General features: G+C 40.6%; 1 protein-coding gene across 1 annotated transcript in view; it reads left to right on the top strand.

The window, feature by feature from the left end:
* The first annotated feature begins 1,597 nt into the window (after positions 1-1,597).
* otogl (otogelin-like) overlaps positions 1,598-16,944 on the top strand; it is a 131,495-nt gene continuing 116,148 nt past the window's right edge. The window contains exons 1-8 of the mRNA XM_078416640.1: positions 1,598-1,718; positions 2,312-2,357; positions 2,511-2,559; positions 7,268-7,328; positions 12,059-12,157; positions 12,807-12,961; positions 13,048-13,169; positions 14,861-15,066. Coding sequence (XP_078272766.1) covers positions 1,598-1,718; positions 2,312-2,357; positions 2,511-2,559; positions 7,268-7,328; positions 12,059-12,157; positions 12,807-12,961; positions 13,048-13,169; positions 14,861-15,066 — 859 coding nt within the window. The remainder of the gene's footprint in view (positions 1,719-2,311; positions 2,358-2,510; positions 2,560-7,267; positions 7,329-12,058; positions 12,158-12,806; positions 12,962-13,047; positions 13,170-14,860; positions 15,067-16,944) is intronic.

The raw sequence follows: 16,944 nt of genomic DNA, 5'->3' as shown, positions 1-16,944 counted from the left end.
GAGTATTAAATGCAAATAACCAATTCTGCCAAAATAGATATTGTGGTGTGCGATGACCCAATTTACATCAGAAGATAGACACAAAATGCTGGAGTAACTCAGCGGGCCAGACAGCATCTCTGGAAAAAAGGAATAGGTGACGTTTCGGGTCGAGATCCTTCTTCAGAACATTCTTCCACCTTTGATCCTCGTTCAATCTCCGTGTTTGCAGGAGGTCTTGTTAACGTTTGCCATTACATCTACTTTGATGGGATGTTGAGAATTGTTTTTCAAAGGCCAGAGTTTTAATTTTGCTTGCTGCAATGTTGTCTAATTTGTTATTTTAGTCCATTTGAAAGTTGTCACATAATAAATAAAAACATATTTATTTCCAATCTGGTAGTAACTAAATTTTTAAAAAGGATACCCGATTCGGACCTAGCTTTTACTTTGCGCGCGTAAAATGGGGTTTAACCGAAGACTGGGTTGAAACAAAGCTTTAATTCAAAACGGGAAACTGATACATAGAAAATAGGCGCAGGAGTGGGCCATTCGGCCCTTTGAGCCAGCACCACGATAATGCGAAAGAATGTACGTTTTTAAGCAAATGAAGGAAGACAATCCTTCAGGAACAAGTTCACAATTAATTTAGGTTCCTTTCAGTTTCTAAACAAGATATCAGGAACGGCCCAAAGCACAAGGTTAGAGCTGGGACTTGGAATAAGGGGAACCTAATGATGGCGAGTAATTTAGTGGTCAACCAAAGAACGATGTTAAAGGGGGGAGGAGGGAGGGAGGAGGGAGGGGGGGGGGGGCAGCAACTCTGGAGAAACGGAATAGGTGACATTTCGGGTCGAACCCGTCTTCAGACTGGGAGTCTACCTTCGGTTTAAACCAGCATCTGCAGTTCCTTCCTACACAATGAAATGAAGGCATCGGCCAGGTCGGCATGTCACTCCAATGGTCTTCACATCTGATTGAGTAGAAATCCATGTGTTTTCCCAGTTAATACTCAAGGATAACAAAGCGTGTTAACTAGTTCTGGATAGGTTGAAGGTACCAGTACTGGACACCAATCGGGAGGTTGTGCCTTTAGCAAAACACCTGAAACTGGAGCTCCCACGCTGTCAGCTCAGAACTGCTACAGTACCCACAGGTTTCCGACATAAGATCTGCTCTATCTAGGTAACTTGCATTAAAAACGTAAAAGGGTTTGAAGATTTTTGAATTCACTATCTCGATGTAAGAATAGAGATGGATTAATTTCAACTGCGGGTCCACAATAGACCATTTCGCGCATTACTTTGGTTTACACCTGCAACGAACAAGCAAGGGTTGTTTTAAACGGCTTGCGTAATTTAGTAAACCAAAGGAATTGAGTTGAGTTACAGTGTATCCACGAGGTCACTCCTTCATCTGCCTCGGACAACAAACCCACTTTGTTCCATTCTAGCACACATTGCAAATGAACGCCCAGGCGCAGCCAAACGTCGCCACAAGGAGTTGAGCGTTTAATTGTAACCGATACCTCGCCTTCTTTCTTTCTTTGTAAACAAGGAAAATGTAAGAATTGGGAAACCAATTGGTCTAAAATGACATTGAAATTCCGTTGATTGCAATGAATCTTTCCTTTCCTCGTTCACAGCAGAAATCCATTGAAATGAACATTGCTCGGAAACTTAAATTAATGGTACCCTGGAGTGTGTTAGTCTTTTATTCACTTCTTCAATTATTTCAAGGTAAGTGCGTACGCTGCAGTATCTTTGAAAACCCGACTTGTTCTCTGGAACCATTTGTTTTAACAGTAAAATGCGTGCGAGCCAGCATTGTGGACAGATAGAGCGTAAAGGAAACGAATTTAATTCTTGGAAAGCTAAGTTCAGACTTATCCACGCCTGTTTTCTTTTTTCTTGATGCCTGTTTTCATTAAATGCTAATCACAAAGTATTTGATTTCATTTGAATTGTGAATGCGAAACACAATGTGAATGAAATTCTGGAAATGTTTTCAAGGGTGCATCTGTCAGCAAAGTGGCGCAAAGGAAAATAATGTCCAATGAAACAAATACCAATATATCTGCGAAAATCCGATATCTCCGAAAAATATCAGACATGATACCAATAATTGCAGGTGGAATTGCAATGTACGAAATCTCCTTCATAAAACTACAATGGTCTGCTTCTATTCAAGGAATAAAACTCTTAAGCCCCTTGTGAAAGATTTTACGCTTAAGACGTTGTAATTTAACAGGGAATCAACCTGTTTTAGCTTACCCTGATTAGTTTACACGGTCATAAGGAACTTAACCAAATATTTCATATCGTTTTAACAGGATCTCATTGTGAAACCACGGGCCCTGGGCAAAACCAATCAAAAAGGCAAGTCACAAAGCAGTTGACTTTAATTTTAAGAGAAGCTGAAGTAGAATTAAATAGCGGAATGTGATAGCGTTCAATTCGAACACTCCAAGCCAAGTATCGTGTATTTTTGAAGAAGAATTCGAGGTATTGAATGCTATTTTTCTTCCACAGGAGCAGATTTGATGCAGTTCTCCAGAAACGGAATCTCTTAGCGGTAGAGGTATGCTAACATGTAATAGAAAGTGAACTCTAAAACAATTCTGTCGCCACAATGAACTCTTTGTGTTGCTTGCAGCAATAAAAGCTTTAAAAGATGAAGTTTCAGTACCTCTGCTCAGTGCAGGCATTTTTAATAACACTTGGTTGCTAATTTTCTGCTATTTGGAAATGCCACCTGAAATCAAATCTCTTTTCATCTGATGAAATGCCACCATTAAAATTAATTTATAAATGGTATATGTTACAGTGCATTGATTGATTCAGGCTGTTTCACAATTGTAAGAATAAACTTAAAAGTTCTGGATGAATAAAGGTGCATGAGGTAAGTTTAATTTTTTTTAAAGCTTAAAAAGTTAAAGATATACAATATAATTGAAATTGGCCTGATTGTAATCATTCTTTGAACCTAATGTTTTATTAGTTTGGCTAATTGTTGGAATGATTGTTGGTTCTGGGAGATTACCTGAAATTGGAGAATTCAATGTTCATCGCCTTCAGAAAAGAAACCGCCTGCAGAGCACAGCCCAAGTCTGTTCCAAAATGATTGGACTCCCTGTCAGAGCCCTCTCCACCCTATGCGACCAGCAGATGCTAAGGTCAGCTGGCAGGATTTTACAGGACCCCTCATGTCCTGTTCTCTGCGTTTGAGTGGCTCCCCTCAGGATGCCGGCTTCGCTGCCCAGAATGTAGGACATAGAGAAAGGCAACTTTTGTCCCCAACTCCCAACCACCCCCGTCCCACTGCTCACCCCACTAACCCCCCCTTCCCAATAGTTTTTGTACTACTCTATGAGCCTTTGTAAATTGCCCCACGCGGACAAATAAAGTGTTTTTGAACTTTAAACTTTGAAAACTATTGGGTTGTAAGCTGCCCAAGCAGAATCTGAGGTGCTGTTCATCTGCTTGTGTGTGGCTTCACTCTGACAACGATGGAGGTCCAGGACTAGAAAGGCTTGTCTGGGAAGGGGAAGGGAAGTTAAAATGGTTAACAACCAGGAGATGCAGTAGGCCCTGGTGGACCAAATACATGTGTTTGACGAAACAGGTGCCAAATCGAAGCTTGGTCTTGCCAATGTACTGGAGGCCACATCGGGAACGCCGGTAGCAGTAGATGAGGTTAGAGGAGGTGCACATGAACCTCTCACAAAACACCCTCCTTCTCTACTACACCCCCCGTTCTTCCCCCACCTCCCCTGTGCTCCACCTGGCTCACACCCACCCTTCCCCCCTGCTCTTCATATAATGAAATGCCACCATTAAAATTAATTTATAAACTGGTATATATTACAGTGCATATATTGATTCAGGGCCTTTCAAAATTGTAAGAGTAGACTTAAAGGTTCTGGAGGAGCTTCTCCCCTACTCTTCCACTTCCTCTGACATTCTTTCCTTTGGCTTTACAATCTGCAACTCTTCAATATTTCTGTACCATAACCTCTGCTTTAATCTCTGGCCTTTGTTCCAACCATCTACCTATCAACCCCACCCCCTCTACTCAGCCTGTGTCCACCTATTTCCTGCCACACTTTGACTTTCCCCTCTCCCAGCTTTCGTTCCCGCCCCCTACAATCTGTTTGAAGAAGGATCCGGAACCGAAACATCATCTATCCATGTTCTTCGGAGATGCTGCCTGACCTGCAGAGTTACTCCAGGTTTTGTCTTTTTACTCTCTTTTTGTGCAACCCAGCATCTGCAGTTCCTTGTGTCTACGTTTTGACTCTTCCAATGCTTTCCCAGCCTGTCTTTCATCTTCCACAGACTGTAAACTTCAGTCATTCAAATATGTAAACTGAATTCAAACCCACTCAAAAATACCAGTCACCACAACTGCATCTTTTGACCTACGATAGAAAACCATTCCACTAAAAATTACAGTTTTAAACTTTGACCTTTCTACTCTATGGACTTTTCCCTTACTTACTATGTAACTTCCTCTGGCAATCAAATCCCATTAGCATTCTACATACTTCCAGTTCTGACGTCCTATGCTTCTTTATATCATTGCACCAACATTTGCAGCCATGCATGCATTTTCAACTCTGCGCCATTATCCCCCTTAAAAAAACCTGCCACTGCTTCTCTGTCTCCCCTATGATATTCCCCAGAATGTTCCTTTCCTTAATTTAGAAGTCTTTTATCTTCTTTCATTTGCAATTATTTTGTGGGCATTTGAACATGAAGGATCTTGGGATAATAAAGGGTCTAAGAATTCCTATATTCTAAGGGTCTATAAGAATTAAGAATTGTTCTTGAAATTAAGTAGAACGTACCAAAGAAGAGAATTCGTTAACGGATTTTGACGTGTTTTTCCTTGTAATACTCAGTAATTTTTTGCACAATTTTTTTTCTTCTTATGGATGAATGCCCAAGGCTAAATATATTAACATTTTCTGCTGCATGCTATCTAAATTACTTCCAGCATTGACTTTTTTAAAACCTGGCAGAAAGAGTAAAAGAATGAAGTGAACTTGTACCTACAGGATTGTGGATCATCTGACTCTGAATAAAGTGTGCAGACAGAAAGCATCTAAGAATATAGAAGGAAGCTCTTCTTCCTCTGCACACCTCCAATTATCAACAAGGCACAGAATTCTTGTTTTCAACCATTGATTTTTCCACGGTTTATGTGACTGTGGAGGGAATAATAATTGCTCTAAGTTCAAGAGGCAAGAAAAGAGACTGGGCCACATTTGGTGCATTGGACTACCTCAACTTTGGTTCAAATATTATGTTTCATAATATTATGTTTCATAATATTTCAGTGTGCCATTCATTTGTACTCACAGCAGCCAGATGGGCAGGCCATGTCGTCAGAATGCCCGAGAGTCGACTGCCAAAACAGCTTCTGTACGAAGAACTGTGTCAGGGCAAGCGCTCAGTAGGAGGACAGAAGAAACGGTTTAAGGACCGCCTCAAAGTGTCCCTCAAAGACTTGGACATCAATCTCAGCACTTGGGAGTCTCTTGCTCTGGACCGTCCAACCTGGCATAGCCAGCTCACCACAGGAGCCCGTGCAGAAGAGAACAGACGCACTGCAGAGGCCCAGAGGAAACGCACCGCGCGCAAAGCCCGGGCTACCTCCACTTCCACTGCAGCACCCATCCATTTGTGTCCTACATGTGAGCGTGCCTTCCGGGCCCCGATTGGCCTCACCAGTCACTTCTGGACCCACAGTCCAACTGAAAGTGAAGTCATGGTCATCTTCCAACCCGAAGGACGAACAATCCTGTAGGAACAACACTCACAACAATTTACCCAGATCATTTGTACTGAGCTCCATCTCAACCCTATTCTTATTTCAGAGGACTAATAATAACAAGTCTATTATTCGGTGCTTGCATCAGTTAATCTTCTTGTTCCCCAATATTTGATTTTCTTTGTTACTCTTAACCTTCGTCAACATACATTGTTTTTGGAATTTTGTCAGTTTGGAATTTATCATGAAGCAGATCTGCCCCATTGCATTTTAGGGAAGATGTCTCCAAACATATAATATTTATTGATGGAGGTTGTTCTGGGATGCCAGAACTAACTGTTGAGTCTTCCCAAGGTGTTGTGGGCCAAACTCAATGAAACACCAGTGAAGGGAGGTGCCCACTTGATAACTCCAATGATATACTTGTATCTACATGATCACTTTGTTTTAATGTGCTTGTTAACGTGTAGGTAGCTGATTATTGCATATGGAGTTAGTTATTGTCTTTAGCAGAAGTTTGCATAATCGGTTTAGATAGTACTTTGGCTTTCGTCTTGGTTTTCTTGATTGAGTGCTTATTCCGGTGTTATAGCACAAGTACTTTGTGCTTTAATTGCAGTTTAAAAACATTGCAATTTGTATTTGTTTGCACTCTTAAGCATTTTGAAGAATAGGAAGAAGACAATTAGGTGGAAGGAGAAACAGATGATATTGGTTCATATTCCTTCCTGTTCAAGCACCTTTCAAAGACAATCCAGGAGCTGAGTGAAACTTCGATCTTCTTGTCATGGTCTGAAATTAAATAAGAAAAATCTTTATCTGAAAGAACATATTTTTTTCTTTGCTCCTTTTAACACTTGAGGCATGAGGTCCCAAAGTTTATATAGATGATATTAAAACTGTATGAAGGATGTCAGAAATAAAACAAAATTCTGTGACTACCCAACAGTTTAAATAAGAGAACAAAAGGTTAGTGATATGCGATTGAAAGTTGTTTCTTACAGTCATTTGTACTTGAATTGTTTATCTTAATTCTCTCCTGTTCTGACCTACTACATACCTGCCTGATATTTTCATTTTTTGTTTTAATTTTCTTGCAATGTCAGTTTAATTATTTGAATAGTATTCGATTTGGCCATCGAAGCCAGCATGTTGGAAGTGACTTTTTCTAAGATGCTGCTGCAGATTTACTTATGAAGCCCTCCAGCATCTGTGGAGAAACCACTTAAGAGGTTTTATTGCAAACCAAATCCACCTTCTTTAATCAAAAGCTTTTACTTTAACTTGAATATTGTGCCAATTTGAAACAACTGTTTATATTTTATAAATGCTGAACAATGTTGAATTTGTAACTGCTAGAAGTCAAGCATTTTGCAAACCAATTTAAACACATGGAAATATGGACATTTCATTAGGAGTTGAATCAGGCTACATTGTAAGTCAAAAATCATTGCTCCAGAAGTTACACAGTCATAATGCTTCAATTGACCATACTTTTTTATATTCTTTACAGGATCATAGTGCATCCATTGTGCCACAGGCAAGTTTAACCTACAATTCTACAAACTCTGAAGGTATGACAGAAAGCAATAACTATTTTCATGTTGCTTTTGAGCTATTGGCATGCTGATATATGAATTTCATCAAGCATTGTTCTGTTTTTGAAGTAAAACTAAAGAGAGATACGTGATCAAATGTGCATGCAAAAGTTTGAATTCAGTTCTAGATTCACCACTGTTTTGTATGAACACATTAACTAAGAATAGGAGTACGGTACTCCACTGCTCAAATCAGCTTTGTCATTGGAACGTATCTAATCTGTGTATTTTGAAAGACACTCTAAAATGTCTGCCTGTGCATCTTGATCGTATGATCCATTAACTTAAACTTCCAGGTCACTCTAGCTAACTCTATTTTAATGCTCCTGATAAGACCCTTCTTTACAAGTAAAATATTTATCTTGAAACTGTTCTTTGCTACCTCACTGAATGCAAAATTCAGCCATGTTAATATTGTTGTTCCCTGAGAAACTTCTTGATGAGGTTACTAACTAATTCCTCACCCATTACACAATAGTTCATTTTGATCTACTCCCTAGCTGGCTCTAAGAAAACATCCTACCAACATTCTATTAACTCCTCATCTAGACAGCATCTGATTTTTCTTATCTCTATAAAGATTAAAATCTTAAAAGGCTTTTGTAACACCTTTTGACAAACTCCTACAATTTCTTCCATCTGCCATTGTCCTACATGTGGTTATTTTACACCTGAATCATTCCTACAAGTGAATTGTATTTATAATTTCTCATCCACACAAACCGCCTTCCAGATCCTGGTTTCTTCAATTTGGGTAACTTTTCTCTGCTGCACGAACACCATAATTAATTAGCAAAGCCATTCATCCACCTTTACCTAACTTCCTGTCCTTCTTAAATGCCGTACACCCTTCCCTATTCAGGTCCATATCTCCATTTCCCTGTAGTATTGTGTCTGTAAATCTACCAAATCAAACGTACTCATTTCTATTTGCAGTTCATCTGTTTTGTTTTGAATTCTGTGCCTTTTGATATAGAGCCTTTAGTTTTATCTTTTTTTTTTTTTAACATCTTACATCCTGATTTACTCTTAAATTTGTGCTCGCTCTCTCTTCCGAGAGTCATATACTCATAGAGTGAAGCAGCATGGAAATAGATCCTTCGGCCCAACTCATTCATACCCACCAAGTTGCTTCAGCAAGTTAATCCACTTGCTCATCTCCATCCAAGCCTTTCCAAGCCATGTACAGGATGCATTCAAGTGTTTTTTAAGTGTCACTATTGTATCCACATGTACCAATATATTCTTGCTTGTGCCCCCCACCTGAATGCTTCCTCCATGGCATCAGTCAGCACTTTGCTTCTCTCATTCTCATCTAAACGGACTGACGGAACTTCAAACGCTTAAGAGAGTTACGAGGAAGACCTGACAATTTTTTTACAGTTTGTAAAAAAAAAAAAAATGGAGATGCTTAAAATCTGAAATAATAATGGAAAATGCTGGAAAATACTCAAAAGATCAGGCAGAATCTGCGGGGAGAGAGACAAAGTCAATGTGCAAAGAAAAGTGAGAGAACATGTTAGTTTTGCATTGTGGAGAGGGTGGATAGGACAAAGGGAACATCTCTGACATGGTTAACACTGCTCAGCTATCAGAGTTACATTTCACATCTTGTCAAGCTCAAATTACTTGGTCTTTCAGAGAGATCTCTGATCATTAGAGTTAGACTGGAATGGATAGGAACATACTTTCCCAGCCACATACAGCATTGCTGCAAAGGTAGAAATGCTTGTCTGCAATAAAAACATGAGTAGGACTGCTCCTCCAGAGACTTTGAGAAAAAGAAAGGAGAGCAATGGGCTTATGTGTAGATCATCTAGCATCACACAGAATTACTGGAGCCAGTGGTTAAATTGCAGATTACATAAATTGAGGTTATATTCCATAGATTTACAAAACCTTAAGTGGTAATTACACCTAGGTTTTCAAGACAATAAATTAAATTACTTGATACATCGAGAGAAACCATTTTGGTTGAGGAAACTAGTGCAGGAGCAAACCCAACCCTCACGCAATGGATGGTAAAGTATAAACCACCTTTTGCAAACTGCAGTACCTGGTGATGAATTGCTAATTTTAACTCTCTGATTTATAGATATAATATCATATCATATCATATCATATATCTACAGCCGGAAACAGGCCTTTTTTCGGCCCTCCAAGTCCGTGCCGCCCAGCGATCCCCGTACATTAACACTATCCTACACCCACTAGGGACAATTTTTACATTTACCCAGCCAATTAACCTACATACCTGTACGTCTTTGGAGTGTGGGAGGAAACCGAAGATCTCGGAGAAAACCCACGCAGGTCACGGGGAGAACGTACAAACTCCTTACAGTGCAGCACCCGTAGTCAGGATCGAACCTGTGTCTCCGGCGCTGCATTCGCTGTAAAGCAGCAACTCTACCGCTGCGCTACCGTGCCGCCATATATATAATAAAGGATATGCCAAAACTTATGTTTGTGAAGTTCAATCACAGATCAGCCATTAGAAACATAGATGCAGGAGGAGGCCATTTGGCCCTTCGAGCCAGCATCGCCATTCACTGTGATCATGGCAGATCATCCACAATCAGTAACCTGTGCCTGCCTTCTCCCCATATCCCTTGATTCCACAAGCCCCAAGAGCTCCATTTAACCCTCTTTTAAATTCATCCAGTGAATTGGCCTCCACTGCCTTCTGTGGCAGAGAATTCCACAAATTCACAACTCTCTGGGTGAAAAAGTTCCTTCTCACCTCAGTTCTAAATGGTCTCCCCTTTATTCTTAGACTGTGTCCCCTGGATCTGGTCACCCCCAACATTGGGACCATTTTTCCTGCATCTAGCTTGTCAAGTCCTTTTGTAATTTTATACGTCTCTATAAGATCCCCTCTCATCCTTTTAAACTCCAATGAATATAAGCCTAGTCTTTCCAATCTTTCCTCATATGACAGTCCCTCCATCCCAGGGATTAACCTCGTGAACCTATGCTGCACTGCCTTATTAGCAAGGACGTCCTTCCTCATTGCCTCATTAAATGGTGGAAAAGGCAAATGGTCGAGCCCTGAATGATGTTCTTTACTTTTCCTGGAAGACTGGTGTCATGTAGCTGTGGGAAGTGGAGCAATTAATCCTACATTTGATTTCCTTCGCTGTGCTTGTCCTGGACATTTATTTTCAAGGTGCATCTGCCGAGGTAGAACCAATTACGTGACTCTCACATTAAATATCCTTTAATATTGGGAAGGATCTAAATATGTCGATTAAACGTTAGCAGTTATATTACTGATGTGAAAGTTGCATGTATGAAATAAAATACAGCATCAAACAGATTATTTTTCACATTATAAATGTTTTTTCAAAAGAGATGTTTTGAAGCATTGAAACAAATATCATGACAGAGGCATAGAATCATGGAAAGGAGTTCACTGAAGGAGGCTATTCAACCCTTCATGCTTGTGACAGCCAAAATCAACTTGAAGTTAAAGCCCAATTTTAAGCTCTCGAACTATAGTTTTCTCAGACTCGGATTTATTTATTTAATTATGTGTGCATTAAATATGTAGACTAAAATTCATGGGATTGTATTTATTCTCATACATATGCCAAGTCCTGGTTAAACCACTAGCAAACATCTATGGGCAATTCTGAGCACCGTATCATCGGAGTCAAGTTTGTCGGGTCTGAAGAAGGGTCTCGACCCGAAACGTCACCCATTCTTTCTCTCCAGAGTTGCTGCCTGACCCGCTGAGTTACTCCAGCATTGTGTGATAACATCGGAGTCAAGTTTAATCATTGGAAGGAGGGATGTACTAGACTCCTATTATGAAGGGAAATTGTAGAAATTAGGTTTACCTTCCTCAGAATTCAGAAGATTATAGTTTGATTTTTTTGAAAATATTAGAAGAAACTAATGGACTATTTCTATCATCTAAGTCTCAGGGCATTATCTAAAACATAATGGCAAATTCTTCAGGAGTGAAATAAAAACAAAAAGTATGGATAACACGAAAAAAGACACAAAGTTCTGGAGTAACTCAGCGGGTCAGGCAGCATCTCTGGAGATCAGGTTGCTATCTGACCCGCTGAGTTACTCCAGCACTTTGTGTCTTTTTTCATAAAGCAGCATCTGCAGTTCCTTGTCACTCCTTGGTAATGCTGAACTGGTCGAGCAACATCTGTGAGGAGGAAACAGATTTCATGTCTTAGTTTGAAGTGGAAGATCATCCCGCTGTCTAGGCTTAAGCTCAGGTGTGACTGCGCTTTTGCGGTTGCAGCTCCTAGACTGTGGAACAGCATCCCTCTCCCCATCAGAACTGCCCCCTCCATCGACTCCTTTAAGTCCAGGCTCAAAACCTATTTCTACTCCCTAGCGTTTGAGGCCCTCTGAGGGGGCACTGTGAACTGTTTATGTATGTGCTGTTATGTTTGTGTGCCATTGTATGTTCGTTCTTAGTACCTGAACTGATGTACAGCACTTTGGTCAACGTGGGTTGTTTTTAAATGTGCTATACAAATAAAATTGACTTGACTTGATCATTGACCTGAACACTTAGTCGATTTCTCTTTATATACTGTAGATGCTATCTGATCTGATTTGCTAAACACTTTAAGCAATTTATAGAAATAATTTCAAAGTAATTCGGGATGTTGGTATTTATCTTAACTTTGTGTTATTTCATGACCATTTCTGCAAAATGACCAATTTCTTTGGACTTCCAGGTGTTTGTTCATATGATTGTCTCAATGGTGGCTTTTGCAGTGGGGATGATACATGTGACTGCAGGGAGCGCCAGGCTAATGGGAGCCGTTGTCAGACAGGTCAGTGCACAGGATGTTCTGGAGATATAATAGAACTTTAAGGGGCGCAGCAGTAGAGTTGCTGCCTTACAGCACCAGAGACCTGGGTTCGACCCTGATTACGGGTGCAGTCTGCACGGAGTTTGTACGTTCTCCCCGGGATCTGCATGGGTTTTCTCCGGGAGCTCCAGTTTCGTCCCACACTCCAAAGGCATACAGGTTTGTCAGTTAATTGGCTTGGTATAATTGTAAATTGTCCCTAGTGTGTAGGATAGTTTTGATGTGTGGGGATTGCTGGTCGACGCAGACTCGGTGGGCCGAAGGGCCTGTTTCTGCACTGCATCTCTAAACTAAACTAAACTAAACTTTTACAATTTTCTGAAACCAAAAAGATAGACTCCTTTACCTATAATTTGTTTAAGGTTAGTAAAAAATAATGTTTTCGTCATATCATGCCAGTTATATTTATGTCTTTTTATTTTTATAACATAAATAATTTATATAATTTACTTATTGGTGGTTGTTTGTGTAATGGGTATGTCTGAATGAATTATTTGCACTACCTGCACTCAGGGAAACTGTTCAATCCAAAAAATAATAGCTTGTATTAGGGCCAGAAATTACTTTTCAGCAAAGTTTTAACCAAACATTTCATTTTTTATTTCTTTAGTTCCAAATCTCGGACTGGACAGAGAGGGAATATGCAAGTCATGGGGACAATACCATTTTGAGACTTTCGATGGGCTTTACTTTTATTTTCCTGGAAAATGTTCTTATATTCTTGCAAAAGATTGTAGGACAACGGAGCCCCAGTATATGGTGGAGGTATGAATTAACTGCGTGCACTGACCACTCAACTTATCGCATCACAAAGTTGCCTTTATCTCACTGTTGGATTTCTGTTTATTCAGGTCCACAACAATGAGGAATGCACATCTTCTCCTTACTCTTGCTCGAGGACTTTAAGCTTGTTTTTCCCAAATGAAGAGGAAATAACTATTCTTGGTCATTCGGTTACAAAAGGAAGAATCAGGTGCATATCTTACCAAAAACAACGCTCGTTGACGGAAGCAAATTTCTTCTCTACAGTAAACCTTTGTTTTAACAGACGTCTTTATAATGGATTTTGGTTATAGTGGACAGCAGAATCTTCCAACACCACACACGCTGGCACTGTCTCCCCACCCACTTACACGCCCGGCTACTGACGTCGTGCCCGGCTCGCACGGTGCACCAGCGAGCCCTTCTTCACCAGCTGCTGCACAGTCAGGTTGATGCAACTGTTGTTGTGGCTCACGTTGTAGCCCCTGGCTGACAACGCTTTCTTCAGGCCGCCGCCACCGACAGGCTGCACTTGGTCACCATTGGGCTCCCTCCCCTTTCACTAGCTGCCACTTCTTCCTGTTGGCCGGCACTTTGTCCACCCACCCCCTTTGTCTCCCCCCCCCCCCAGCCCCCCCATCGTCACCTCCTCCTTCACCCCCGGAGTTGGCAACATACTCCACCTTGAAAGATGTTGGCGACTGTGGGAGGGAAGGAGGAGGAGGAGGAGGTGGTGGTGAAGGAGGGAGTGGCGGAGTGGACAATGCGATGGGGGAAGGAAGAGGAGGCAGCGGTGGAGGGGGGGAGCGGACAAAGCAACAGTTAACAGAAAGAGGCGGCCGCTGGTGAGAGGGGAGGGAGCCCCACACTGACGGTGGCAGCGGCCTGTAAAAATAGCTGTGGGCCAGCGTGCCACAGCAACAGCCTCGTCAACTGGACGGTGAACCAGTTGGAGCAGATGAGCTCACTGGCGCAGACTAACGGCATCGGCACCTAGCCTTAAGGTGAAACGACACAAAGTGTGGGAATAACTTAGCAGACTGAATCAGCCTGAAGCAGGGTTCTGACCTGAAACGACTGCTATCCATGTTCTCCAGAGATGCTGCCTGACCTGCTGAGTTGCTCCAGCACTTTGTGTCCTTTTGCCTATTAACCAACATCTGCAGTTCTTTGTTCGTGCTACCTAAAATGATAATCCCTTATTCAGTTATTGCAGACACCACCCCCCCCCCCCCCCCCCCACTCCGCTATTATCTATTATAAAGAGGGTTTACAGTACTATAAAATAAAATAAAATGACAAAATAATTAACATGACTATTTTGTATGCCAATAAACTGATAATGGAGGAAAATTACTCCATTCTCTGATCAGGTCAGGTCTCTGAATATTAGTCCACTAACTTAATGAAAATGAAATAAATTGTTGATGGTGGAAATCTGAACTAATTGTATGTGCAATTTTAGACATGATAGGCCAAAAGTAGACCTTAATTAGTCATCCTTTGTAGACAGCTCATTTGGTCCCAGGAACATTATTTTCTCATCATACACACACACACACACACACACACACACACACACACACACACACACACACACACACACACACACACACACACACACACACACACACACACACACACACACACACACATTTATATATATAAATAACATTAGTGGGCTGATATGAGATGGTACAGGGATCAGTGAATGTTTTTAATTGGATTAATAAGTGAGTATCTTGATATGAATAAAAAGATGTAGATTTTACCAAATGCATCTTCAGAGGAATAGTGTGTTTACTAATTTCAAAGAGTATTGTTAAACCTGTAAATCTTTAAAGTAATTATCATTATGATTCTTATGTAATTATTGTAAATGTTTAAATATCTTTCTTTCAGATTGGCTTTGCCTCAGACTATTGGGCACGCATTCTTTGAACGCCTTGCTGATTATATACTTGTGAAAACGACATTTGGATTTTCCTTGGCATGGGATGGGCTCTCTGGTGTTTATATCAAGCTCACTGAGGAACACAAAGGCAAACCTTGTGGTCTGTGTGGTAACTACAATGGGGATATGTCTGATGATTTCAATGCAAGCTATAGTAAGTCATGTTTTTCAGCTATCTTTGCCTTCCTTAATGCCCACGGTTGCACCCGCACACTTTTCACAGCAGATAAACATTAAACGAGTGACTACTCTTGAGTTGGCTGCTAGGAAATCTGTGTTGGTGAAAGGCTTGTACTTTTAACATGTCTAAAAACTTCATAACTTGCGTTTTATCACAAAGGAAGTATAGCTAGGAGTTGTAATCACTTCCTTTCTGCATTTAAGCCTGATAGACTGACTAAGGTTTTGATCTCAGTATTTGGGGAAAGTGCAAGAGAAAGCCTTGAGGTCAGGGATGGATGAAGGGCAGGCATCAAGATGGCAACATTAATAAAAAAGCTTTTCTTTTTTTAGCTGTTTTATCATATCATATCATATCATATATATACAGCCGGAAACAGGCCTTTTCGGCCCTCCAAGTCCGTGCCGCCCAGTGATCCCCACTCTGTGGTTTTATAAGCACGCGAAAAAAAAAGTTTAAATCATGATATTGCTAAATTAGAACAATGAGATGTTTGAATGCTTGTAAAACACGCTGACTTTAAACATAAGGAATTAAAAAAAATTACTTAGTTCTTCCTGGGCATAAACCTACATCTCAGAATTATGGTAACTGGTCTGATATCTGTAGTCTAAAAGAGATCATAATGTGGACATACAAATCTACAAGTATCGGGCTGCATACTGTATGAATTCAGGTGTGAAATGTGAATATAGTTCATCTAAATATCACTGATATCTCTTACCTCAGATAGTCAAAGAACGTTTGTTTAAAAGACAGAAACTTTCACAATAGGATGATTTAATGAGATTCTTAAGATGTCTTGGTATTGCTTGTAGGTTGTGCCTTTGTATATTTGTAAAATGTGAACAGTGTTAAGTACTTTGCTTCCAGGATTGGTTTAGCAAAAGCCTTGCAGTGCTGTATCACATCACCCTAGCTGCACTCGAGGGTCTCTGAAGTTTGTACTGTTATTGCTGTCCATCCCACTTTCTCCAGCAAGACTATTACATCTAGTCTCCCCAGTGTGGCAATATGTACGGAGGTGGCTGATTAGCCCAATCTGGGCTCAGAAGTTCCTTTCACACAGGTGACAGAGGTATAAGATGCTACGGCATCAGTGATTCTTGTTTTTTGAGATTCTCCATCTAACGTTGCTTCCTCCCTTTTACCTTCCCCATATGAGTGAACACTGCTTTTTATGTCGAGGACGATCCAGAGCTTGTTGTTCCCAGTAATTTGTGTCAAGGTTGCAACTCTGAGAAAGACTTTGAATCCTGTTTTCTGTTCACCATGTGATTGTTTGCCCCTTTCAGCTCTCTACAAAACAGCAGCCTTGGTATTCTGTCATCATTCCTCTGACATATGTTGCCCATTGATTCATTCAATAATATGTAGATGCTGGGGAGATTGTTTGGGACAAAATCTGTGTGTCTGGAATCTTAACTTGCCACCTGACATGAAGCACTCTGTGTAGACGGGTCATGTGAAGGTGATTAATCTGTCTGACATGTATACTGTCTATGTCCCTCTTGCATAGAATAAGGTGGGCATGACGACATCATGATAGACTTTCACCTCCGTCTTTATGTGGATTGCTCTTCATTTCCCATTGTTTACGACTTCCAAAAGCAGAGTTGGGTTTTGTTTTTGTTTTATACAATACCAGATCTTCTCACTGGTTAGTTCCTCGACGTATCCATCTAGAGAACTATATATTACATGGAAGTGTCCTCAGTTTTAGTACTGAGGTTTGACATGTCTTGCCAAGCATGTGTGTCAGTTCTCACAGACTTTGATGCATTAAATAAATCAGTTATCTCCTCTTTATCCTACCTCCAGCGCTAAATATTCTCTGTCATCACCTGTAAC

The sequence above is a fragment of the Rhinoraja longicauda genome, chromosome 20 (genome assembly GCF_053455715.1).
Source record: "Rhinoraja longicauda isolate Sanriku21f chromosome 20, sRhiLon1.1, whole genome shotgun sequence".
NCBI lineage: Eukaryota > Metazoa > Chordata > Chondrichthyes > Rajiformes > Arhynchobatidae > Rhinoraja > Rhinoraja longicauda.
Note: the sequence above shows the minus strand (reverse complement) of the source record. Positions and strands in the feature narration are given on the sequence as shown.